General features: G+C 39.6%; 1 protein-coding gene across 2 annotated transcripts in view; it reads right to left on the bottom strand.

Annotated features, from left to right (window-relative positions):
* Positions 1–241: 241 nt before the first annotated feature.
* The window catches only part of LOC128016992 (nuclear receptor ROR-alpha B), a 30019-nt gene continuing 18547 nt past the window's right edge, over positions 242–11713 (bottom strand). The window contains exons 1-10 of one of the 2 annotated variants that reach the window (XM_052602025.1): positions 10904–11440; positions 7726–7811; positions 6542–6683; positions 5582–5998; positions 4922–5043; positions 4564–4696; positions 4346–4453; positions 4155–4265; positions 3524–3636; positions 242–3371 (exon numbers count right to left, since the gene is read on the bottom strand). In XM_052602025.1, the coding sequence (XP_052457985.1) occupies positions 3207–3371; positions 3524–3636; positions 4155–4265; positions 4346–4453; positions 4564–4696; positions 4922–5043; positions 5582–5998; positions 6542–6683; positions 7726–7811; positions 10904–10931 (1425 nt within the window). In that variant the 5' untranslated portion in view covers positions 10932–11440 and the 3' untranslated portion in view covers positions 242–3206. Of the gene's footprint in view, positions 3372–3523; positions 3637–4154; positions 4266–4345; positions 4454–4563; positions 4697–4921; positions 5044–5581; positions 5999–6541; positions 6684–7725; positions 7812–10903; positions 11441–11713 lie in introns of those variants that run through there. The other variant, XM_052602024.1, reaches the window with a different exon arrangement.

The raw sequence follows: 11713 nt of genomic DNA, 5'->3' as shown, positions 1-11713 counted from the left end.
ATAACAGTGGGCTGGGTTTTACAGCGAGAGCAGACAGTACATTATTACCTTTGTGGGGATATTTTGTCCCCACTGTGTAGGGAATCTATTCTGCTGATTTTATTCTTTGTGTGAAAGCTAAATGCAAAACCCAGTCAAACTAAATGAGAATCACTGTAACAGTTGCTCAGAATAGATGTACAGTAAAAGTCCATCTAACAGAGAGCAAGAGAAAAATGACAAGTGTAATTTTCCTCACAAGTTGTGGGATTTTTTAAAATAGTTTTATTGTCATCAGCACGTTCAACACACTATTTGTCAATGTGTGACATGCGCCTTTAATAAAAGTAATTTAGGGGATTAAACCTCTAAATACAAAAATCACAACATTAGATGAAAACTGTATTTCAAAGAAAACAATACTTTTGCATTTTTGTACAGGTGTATATACAAAACAAAGGCAAAATACCTCAAAATGAACAAATAGGAAGAAACAGACTATTTAAACAGATCTACTGGTGAACTGAAGAGTGCTTGTGGATTAAATCAAAAGAAGAGCACTGGTTAATCGGTTCAAAATGATGGAAAACTATACACAGGAAAATCCCAGGTCTTCTAAACAGAAGGATGTTTTACTTCAGTACAAACCGTGATCCACTCAAACGATTAGAATTACTCACAAATTAGCATATTATGGTGTGTACAGTGGGGAAAATACTTGTTTGATCCCCTGCTGATTTTGTAAGTTTGCCCACATACCGGTCTTAGTCCACTCTTTTTTTTAATTTTATTTAAAAAAAGCTACTTTTACTTTTTTTTTTTTCAGGATTTCTTTGGTTGATATTCTGTCTCTATCCGTTAAAATAAACATACAGACCCTTCATTTTTTCGTAAGTGGGCAAACTTATAAAATCAGCAGGGTATCAAATCAATAGTTTCCCCGCTGTATATCATACAAAACATTTGGTCATTTGTTAGTGAAAATATGACAACCTTAAAAGGGACTGTGTTAATGTGATACACTCCTTAACATACACATACAGTAGAAAGATGAAGTATTCATGCCCCAAAACCAAAGCGAGAGAAGAATGCAATACTGCCTTAGTGATGGGCATCTCAAGAATAATTGGCAAATTAAAGAAAGAACATTCCAGGCCTCTGGACTAGCACACAGATAACACAACACATTACACATGTCGCAATGATAAACAGCTGTAATCCATACTGAACCTTGATTAAATCAGAAATCAATGTGTTTAATTGATGAGAGTCTAAGAAATTGCTAACCATTTAAGTGCCATAATACTTCTTTAACAGCCAACCAAACAGTTAGGTATATAACCAGCACAAACAGTGGGATTGAGGATTGCTAAAAAAATATTCACAGAGAACACACAGGCCCAATCAGGTGTCTAAAGAAACAGGAAGGGGGTAAAAACATCTGGACGTAGGAGAGGTCAAACCAAAGCAAATTTCAAACTAAAAAAAAAAACAAAAACAAAAATGACAAAATTCTGCATTTAAAGCATTTCCATGCATTTTTTGTTTTCAAAACATGATTATGCCATTATTATTGCTTTCTGCTCAGTATTATTTTCAATGATTCTTCATTTACACACCTGACCCTGATGCTCGAAGAGGACAATTTCACAATTATTTCACTACTTTTTACACTTTTTTTTTTTTTTTAAATCAACCTTAACTATAACGCCGTCTCCTTGCAGTTTCTGACACGTTCACTCTCCTCCTCAACTATAAAACAATAGTTTCCCTGAGCAGTCCCAAAATACCCTTGTAATGAGGTCAGATAATTGATGGATTGTCTTTCACGGAACAGCTACGAACAAGTACAGGTAAAGCAGTGCCAGCCCTTACAAAAAAACATTAAACAGAGATGTCAGATCGGAACATCTCCACTAAGGTTATTGCTTGTCCTTGTATGTACGCTGTGTGCTAAATGCATTCAAATGTGTGTGTTGAAGGGGCACAAAAAAGCTGACACTAAGATCCAACATCTTTTAAAAAAACAAGCCTGTGTACACAGCTGCAAATTAAAGAAAGAAAAAAATAAGCGACCATTTTTATTCTCTCCTCTTCCCTGATGAGCTGCATTACTAGGTGCAAAAGACGTCTAGACGTTATCTCAAAAAGGGTCCGTTAGGAACAACGGCAACCACCTCCATCCCCATGACATTTAATACAAGCCGCTAGATCCTCTGGAATGTCAACGCATGCCCCTGATCTGTCAATCATCGCTCACTTTGACAGAAATCTGATTACAGGATCACTATGGCACAACAGGGCATCACACTGCCATCTACACAACAACGCGAGCTGGCTTTAAAAGACCGAGATTGAACAAAACACAAACAAGTATTTCAGATCTCACAGATCTAAAATAACAGCATGTTCCTTCAGGCTTTTTCGACTAATTAATTTGAACTCGTTTATTGCTGGGAAAAACACAAAGTGCTACCTTTCGTTAGGTTCTGTACATCATACATTGCATGATTTAACTAACCATATAACAAGTATATATGCAAGTTTTTGAGCTCACTGCCTCCGAATGTGCCATTTGATCCGAAAAGTTTCAGTATGATAGTGATTCAGGTCTCATTGTTTGAGTCCCATGTCACGCCTTGTCCAATGTCTTTTCCTGGGGCAGTGGTTTCGCCAAATGATGTCCCTGCTGAATTTGTATATACTGGAAGAGGCCAGTAAAGGGCAGTGCTGGGATGTTAGCACCAACGTGGGCTGTTCATTGTGGCACCGGAGAGAGAAGACAGGGATTTCAGCCCCAGACGGTCATTTCCTGTCTTCGTCTACCCCAGTCAGACACCTATGACTGTCTACGGCCAGTAGAGGGCGCTGCTGGGGCTGTCAAATGCAATGGGCGTTTCCACTGAGATCTCATGCAGTCAGAACAGGAGGCTCAAAGATAAAGCTGTGGCATGGAGGAACGCTCTGAGGCATATTACAAGACATCAATCGTTTTTTTTTGTTTGTTTTTTTCTTGCATCTGAAGTTTCCTCTTCCTCAGACCGCCAGCCTTCTGGTGCACGACCAGTGGGGCAAGTTCAAAGTGTAGCTGGACTCCGAGAAGAGCTTTGTGAGAATGAAGTGTACGTGAACTGAGGCTGAAGTGAGCTTAGAGTTCGTGTCAGCATGTTAGTATTATCTTTCCATCTCTATTTTCTGAATCTGTGCAGTATTAGGATAAGTCTCTATCAGGCCTCCTGAGGCAGAACCTGCTCAAATTCGGAGCCAAACAGCTCCTTATAGAGCGGAGGGAAGCGTGTGCGGACCGTCTCTGGGTAAAGAGCTCTGAATGTGTTCAGTTTCTCCATATGGTGACGGCATAACATCCGAACGGTGGACACTGTACAGATAAGCTACAAGAGGAAGGAGGGGAGGGGGGCAGAGCAGAGCATCAGAATTGGTTATTATTGATCAGATAAAAGAAATTTGACTTGGAAAACAGTGATCAGATGAGTGAATATAACTAGTATCCATAAATGTAACCGCAATCATGGGTTTAATGTACCTTTGCGAGAATTCCCTCATCTCTCTGGTTGTTCTGAAAGAGGTTCTGGAGGGCAGTCTTGATCTTCTGCTGGAGTTTCTCCACTCTGGTCTTCTCCTGCAGCCAGGAACGATCTACAGACACATGAAGAGTTCAGCACCTATGCAGATTCAGCAGGATTGGGCTAAATTTTTTAATGAACTGAAAATAATAATTGATTTGGTTACACCCCACAGGAATTGTCATTTATTTTTGCTGAATTACTTCAGTCTTTAGTGTCACATGATCCTTCGCAAATCATTCTAATATGCTGATTTGGTGCTAAAGAAACATTTCTTATTATTATGAATCTTTTTGTTTATACATTTCTTCAAAATGCATTAATAAATTGAAAAAGTAAAAAGCAATTTTATATTTTTGTTATTGTTAGAATTTAAAAAAACCTATAACATTCAAATTCAAATTGCAATTCTCAGTTAAGTTTGCTACTTCAGTTTAAATTCAGGCATTCAGGAATTGAAAAGGTATTTTCATTTGAATGTCAGGGTTGTGTGCACCTTTTATAATTAGAGATTGTACATATAAAACCTCTGATGAAACTTCATCTCCTATCAGTGAATCTCTGACATTGTGCGTATTGTTCTTCCCTCACCTGCAGACATCAGCACGTATGCTGAAAACAGGCCAATCTCATCTTCACTGAGCTGTAGAGAGGTCAGGCTCTTCGCAAACTCAAACACTGAGCTGATAAGTTCATCACAGCCTAGAAAAGCATAAAAAACAGTGGTTAATGCTTTCCATTTGCTGTTGCCTTTTCCTTTAAAAGAGGAATCCAGCTCTTACCCAATGCTTTGAAGACTTCAGGCCCGGCATATCTGCTGTCAAAAAAGACAGTGTTGTTCTGGGAGTTATACGCCCGACACATCCTCACGAACACAACTTCTAAAGAACCTGAGAAGCAGAAAAACACGCTCATAATTCAGTGGTTCTGCCACAGTTTGTCACAACACTGATGCCGTTTTGTGAACCTGGATATGTTTAGAGGTTTATCGGAGGTGTACCTGCTTTGAGCAGCACGATCTGATCGTTCTGACACAGCTCCATGAATCCATCAATGCGCTTGGCAAACTCAACCACATACTGCACAGCTTCAGTGACTTTAACCGCACACAGCTGCCACATGTCCTCCTGAGACTAGATGGCGCAGAGAGAGGGGCTGTTAGTACACACACCTGATTATTCCCCTCAGGGATCACTCAAGTGCATCCATCCATCTTTCTGTCCATCCATTTACATAAAAACAACAGAGAAATGTGGGGAGAACTGATTTGAGACACAAACTAAGTTGAGCCACTGAGATGATTTGTCTCATCTGACCATTTGAGATGGTAATAGTCCCAAACAGACATAACTAAACACCTTCTTTTGGTACGCGTCCAGGTCGGTCTGTAAAACTGTCTGCCAGTTGCTGGGCTGTAGCTCTTCCCGAAGATACTGGCACGTCTCCATGTGAGACTTGCAGATGTTCTCTGACAGATGTTCTGTGTCAGAAACACACAAATAGAGTCAAACAGCTGGAGCGGACACGCACTCCTGGGTTTGTGAACATCAGTCATATCGAAGCTGTATAGCATTGCCACATTTTCTAAAACAAAACCATTGAGGCTCATTTTAATCCTGTGCTAGCTTTGACTGGTCTGTGTTAATGAGGCACTTCTTAATAATGACATGTTAAATGGGACATGGAGGAGAGTTCACAGAGCCCTGCTGTTTCAAACCCCACAGCTGTCAATCATGCCCATAATGGCAGCATCCCGTATAATTATGCAGGGCGGCACTATGTAATTTCATTTGACAATATTTTCTTTCTTTGTAATTACATGCCAAATGATGCCAATATAACTAATAGCTAATCTATTATAAAAAATAAAAAAAATCATTTATAATGTATTCAGTGCAATCTTGCATAATAACAAATATAATACATTCTAAAATGAAAAAATAATCCTTAAAGTAAAGTAAAATATAATTTTTATTGATATATATTTTTGCATGTGATTAGTACTTTATAATTGTTACCTAGGTCATTGTCAGGAGGAGAAGATTCTCTGCTGCTATAGCAACAATACTGATCTAAGCCCGAGTCTGGGCTGAGGTCGCACACTGGTTCTAGTTTGATGCCGTCCATGTCTAGACCTGACTGGTCTGGAGAGGGCTGAATGTCCAGGTAAAATCCACCAATCGCTGAATCCGCCTTTCTCTCCTCTGGGGTTTGACCGTTCATGTATCCACTGAGGTCATTGGGGAGTTCTGTGACGCCATTGGTGGACAGGGCGTAAGAGGGCGTGAGTGGCTCCGCCTCTCCAGGAGGTTGAGGTTCCCGCCCCTTCTCCGTCTCATCACCCGCCTTCTCCTCCTGCTGCTGTTGACGGTGTTTCTGAACCTCTGCGAACAGACTGTCCCTCTGCTTCTTAGACATCCGGCCGAACTTCACAGCTGTGAATGAACACACACAAAAAAGATGAATGCTGTTATCATTAAATTACATTAATATCATAATGCACGTTTCAATATCATTTAATGATATTATCAGATACAACTTCTAAACATGTTGAACGTTTTTAAAAAATGAACATTTTTTAAAAGTATTAGAAGTATTTTTCATTGTTAGTTCATGTTAACTAATTGAAACTTATTGTAAAATGTTACCAAAGAATCTAACTGGTTTGTTCATGGAATGAGTAACAAGGTTAACGAGAAAGAAGCCAAAGTCTTTATAAAAGGGCTGAACCACTCATCTCTTAAAGCACTGCAAAAGACACACATGAAATAAATTACAGAATATTCTAATAAATGCAATAACATTAGCATATGCCATTGCTTAATAGCACCAAATGGTAGAAGAAAACGGTCTATGGAGAAAATGAATGGGATTTTGACATTTTAAACCCTACTCTCACATTATAGATCTGAGGAGAATCAGATACCCCAGCAGTCACATGCACATCACTCAGACGGCTGTGAGAGTTGAGAGCCTACCATCTCTTGACATGCCCACTGCCAAGCATTTCTGCAGGCGACAGTGCTGGCAGCGGTTTCTGCTGGTACGGTCGATCAGACAGCTCTTCTGCCGAGGACATGAATATGACACAGTGCCCTGCTGACTCCTCCTGAAGAAACCCTGAGAGAGAGAACACAAAAATAGGTCACCTCAAGCTTGCATCTTTGTAGTTTGCACTGCAGCATGTTTCATAATGATTTATTTACTCGTGAATTATTACAGTAACTAAATAACACATCTTTCGCTACTTCCATGCAAACAAGGGAATTTTAAAGGAACATGTCATGAAATGTGCAATTTTATGCCTCTCTTTCCAGTGCAGTGGTGCGTTATGGGAGCTCCAAATGAACTCGTGTGCATGAAGAATGCATGAAGTGTAAAAGCCTCTCGAGCACACTGGTGTGTGTGTGTGTGTGCACCTTCTACAGTGGTTCACGCTACACTCAGACAAACGTATTAATAAGGCATTGATGTGCATTGTGAATGCAAAGCACTCTAGTTTTATTTATTTATTTTTCTTGTGTGTGTAAATGAGAAATATTTTGACCATTACAACATGACTAAAAATAAAACATTTGGGAGTGAAATATACTAAATATACAAATTTACTCTTTGTAACTGAAATATTAATAATCTACACTACCATTCAAAAGTTCAGGGTTAGGAATTTTTTTTTGTGGTTATGGCAAAGCTGAATTTTCAGCATCATGACTCTAGTCTCAGTGTCACATGATCCTTCAGAAATCATTCTAATGTGCTGATTTGGTTCTCAAGAAATATGTTTTCTCACGATCAATGTTTAAAACATTTGTGCAGTTTAATATTTTTATGGGGAAACCATTAATATTTTTGTTATGAATTGTTTGATGATTTTTTTTTTTAAACAACTGCATTTATTTGAATTACATATCTTTTGTAACATTATAAAATGTCATTACAGTTACTTTTGATCAATTTAATGCATCCTTGCTAAGTAAAAGTATATATTTTTATATTTTTTTTAAACTAAACCACAAACTTTTGAATGGCAGCACATAGAATAAAACTGCTTGATCAAGTTTATGACAGACCTAATTACACATTTTTAAAGAAACTGATTGATGCATTGGCATCTTACTGACAAGACATGACTATGAGATGTGTGTAAGTGTGTTTTTCTTACCTTGCATCCCTCACAGGTGATAACACCATAGTGAATCCCTGATGATTTATCTCCGCAGATTTTACAGGGAATACTCTCAATCTGAGCTACAAAGAGAAAGAAACACACTTTCAGCAAAAAACAAAAACAAAAAAAAACTACAATATTTACTCCTATGTCAGCTTAACATGCAAAGACAGCTTTAAATAAGACATTTGTTAGTTATATTCCTCCAGAACACTGTGATGCTTTTAACATTTCTCTGTTTGTTTGAGCGGTTCAACCAGCCAGCCAACATAGCAACAACGGCTCAACCAATGGCATGACTTTGTGTAGGTCCAAACAGCCAAAATCAGGCAGTGTGCTTGGGACACTTGTTTGGAAAAAGTTACAATTCAATTTACTGCTGCAGAAAAGACTAAATTAAGGATTTTGAATACAGACAAACTATTATCAATCTCAAATCAATAGGACGCGTTGATAAAAAAACGTTTGACAAAGCCCTTTGCAAAAACTCTTTTCTTCCTTTAAACTGATCAACAGAGACCATAATCACATCAAGACAAGTTCCACAGCTTGTTCCTGACCTTTGAGTTTGCTAATGCAGCGAGAACTAGGCCTGAGGTTTGCTGTGCAGAGGGTAACCTCAGGCTTTAGCCAGCAGAACAACAGTAAAAACTGTTTTTAAATCACATAAAACACTCCATTTATTCAAGCAGAAAATATGTCTATGACTGTTGAAATCACCCACGGGGCTGACATCATCTGGAAGTACAATCTGCTCTTTAAACATTCAACATTCATTTGGGTATCTACAGTATGACAATGCCATCCCCCCTCATCGCTTCACGAAAGTGCATTTCGGTGAACACTGAAGCCAAAATGCACTCCTAGTTGGAGATGGCACTGGTGTGTGCTGGATTGTGTGGGGTAGTCATCGTGCACGAGCCCCTCAGCATCTCGGCTGTGGTTGGTTGTGGGAGAGCACGCAGAGACGGTGTGCAAGGCTTTTTAGAGGGGTGCAGGGGGAATAGAGCAGGAGGAGAAATCCATTTAGAGAAGAGCGATGCAGTCGTTCCGGCAGCCCTGAGGCGCATACAGTACAGGATGAAAAAGTAAAATGCATCCCATCACCATCAGCGCACTCGCTTTTCTCTCGGTCAAATACGCTCAGACTCGTATGTTGTTTTTTTCCAGCTGCGGACTATATTTGCAAGGCCATCAGAGCAGTTTGAGAATGACTATTTTCTCATGATTACAGAAAGGGCTAATCCCCTTTGGTTCTGCGTGCCGTATTCATTAAGGGCATCCTCGCTCGCTCTCATTAGATGTGTAAAACCAATCGGCAGTAATTAGTTACTTCGAAGCACAAGACGCTAATCTAGTCTGAATTATGGATTAATACATCAAAGGCACATTCTCCCAGAGCTGCCGCTGAACTCTTGCAGCAGTAGTTACCGCTGTTCGGCTCTGATGCAAGAGCACGACTACAGAAGAGGAGCGTTCACGAGGATTGTGAACACATGAATTCTGCACAACACAAGGGTTTGCATGAAGAGTTTCGACTGCGGTGGATATTCTTATGTATATTATAGATACTGCCTACTATACTGAATAGCACAATCTGTCAACAGCCACATCTCTACATCAATATAGGAGACTGAAAAACCCTGGGCCCACCACTAGATTTGAATAATTTCTGAATCACTTTTACAGACAAGCCAACCAATATTTTACAGGTGTGTCCCATAATCGACAAGAAGACTCTCTTCTTCTTCTGTTTGCAAGCGTGGCCTCCTCCTCATGAGATGCTGTGGTTTAACATGTTTTTTTTTCCATCCCGGTGTGAAAGTGCTGATGTGCTGTCAGGGTAGGAAACATAAAACACAACACCCGACCAAAGTCAAAGCCTGCAGATACACACACAGACGCAGGCGCACGCATGTTCCCTCCCGCTTCTGTAATCTGTTGACAACACTGACTCACATGGGGTTGAGATAAACACTCCATCATAACAAAGGAGAAAAGAACATTCTGGTGCATATTAGCCTTAAACTGAGCCATCATCGAGCATAAATGTTTTTTTGCCAACACCTAGATATTATTTCATTATTATCTTATTACCTTGTACATATTCATTCATTATCTGCAATTAGAGTTAAAAGAAACACAAAAAAAAAAAGAAAAAAAAAAAGAGCAAATTATCTGGTCCAAGAACAAACTGAATGGCGAACAAGCCCTTTTAATTCTACATAATTAACATTCATGGTTAACCTTAATAAGACACTAAATGAACCCACTGTGTCCTCTGTGTCTGTGAGGTTCGGTCTATCCCATCCCAGCATGTCAGCTCTGAGTGAAACTCTTCAAACTCTTATTAACCTTTGGTCAAGATGTCAGCAGATCAGCCAAGAAAAAGCAGTGCTTTCACAACAACCTCTAGCTTTGTTCTTAGACAGAAAAAGATTGTTGATAACTGAACGTTTTTAGCTGAACTGAACACAGTGAAGTGCTGAAATAATCTCTAATCTGTCTGAAAGAGAAGCAGCAGCAGCTCGCACAGATGTTCCACTGGCCTATACTTGATCACTAATAGATAATGACAGCTGCCAGCAAGACTTTGCATTGCCTGTGTGTGTGTGTGTGTGTGTGTGGTGGTGATTCAGAGTGGGGGTGGGGGGATTAAGTAAGACAGCCGTTGGTGGAATAAACAGCCAGTCGCTTCTGTGGCAGTCCACCCCTGCCTGCCATAAATAGGTCAGTGGAACAACATTCTGCAATCATCCAGCATGGTAACATTCCCATGCCATGCCAAACACCCAACATGGCCGCCCATGTAGGAGCTGTCAGAAAGATGCCATCGCATCACATCACACACTTACTGACTTATTAATTATGCTCACGGCCGTTTCAGACTGACTGAGATGATCCCTCAAACCCGCACTAATGTGCATTACTTCAAATCACAAAAGATCTAATATTCACTTTGCAATTCAAAGTCATAGAAAACATGTAAATGAACATGCAAAACAGCACAAGAGACGAGTTGTTTTGAAAGCAAAGCAGCCACATTATACATGCAAGAGACATTAACAGCTCAACACATTAAAAAAACATTAACACAAGAGCTCAGAGACATTTCTCTCATGTGCATGCTCTCATTTCCCCGGCTATCCCAACATGGAAATCCCTCGCCTACCTTTCATGGCTGTGATCATTAAATACATCCTGAGGCTCTGTGGCCATGCAGAGGACCGTCAATATCCTCGCCTCAAGAGCGTGTGCAGGCTGGGACGTAAGTGTTGTGCTGCTGACTGATGGGAGCGCTGCTGTGCCTCCCTCTGCCTCGCGTCTCTACCGCATGAGAATCCATGTGACTGTGACATAAGGACTTAAAACCTTTCTTCCCGCCCCCTCAACCCATGAATGACAGCTTTATCATCCAATGGGTGAGTAGTTAGTGAGTTTTTGTGGTTTAAAGGGTAAGGGTTGGTTCTAACCTCTCACTACTCCACAACGTGTTTTCATGATACCATACTGTAAGCAGGAAGTTGTCTGTAGGTAAGGTTTCACAGTGTCAGAGCAAACTGAAACACTTTCTCTTCCTCCATGAAAGTGTTTCATGGTGACACACAGGGCATTGGTTGCCCTGTCGCTCTTATCACACCATCTGTAATGATCGACTTCTTTTCTGATTTGTCATCACTATTATTACTTAGCAATAATATAGAACTTAGTAATATAGAAAGGAAACTAAAGGCATATACATAATGATGAATAAATGTTTTGAGGTACACACTGGAGGTACTGGTGTGCCTCAATACACCAACATATATGTTTATATTTAACAAAAGTTTGTTTATATATTAAATATATTTATATATAATATAAATTATATGAATAGAAATGTATACATGAAAATATTTTCAAACTTCACACATTTTATGTGTGCATTTATATATATAAACATAATAAACATACACAGCACACACACACATATATGATGTAA

The sequence above is a fragment of the Carassius gibelio genome, chromosome A7 (assembly GCF_023724105.1).
Source record: "Carassius gibelio isolate Cgi1373 ecotype wild population from Czech Republic chromosome A7, carGib1.2-hapl.c, whole genome shotgun sequence".
Taxonomy (NCBI): Eukaryota; Metazoa; Chordata; class Actinopteri; order Cypriniformes; family Cyprinidae; genus Carassius; species Carassius gibelio.
Note: the sequence above shows the minus strand (reverse complement) of the source record. Positions and strands in the feature narration are given on the sequence as shown.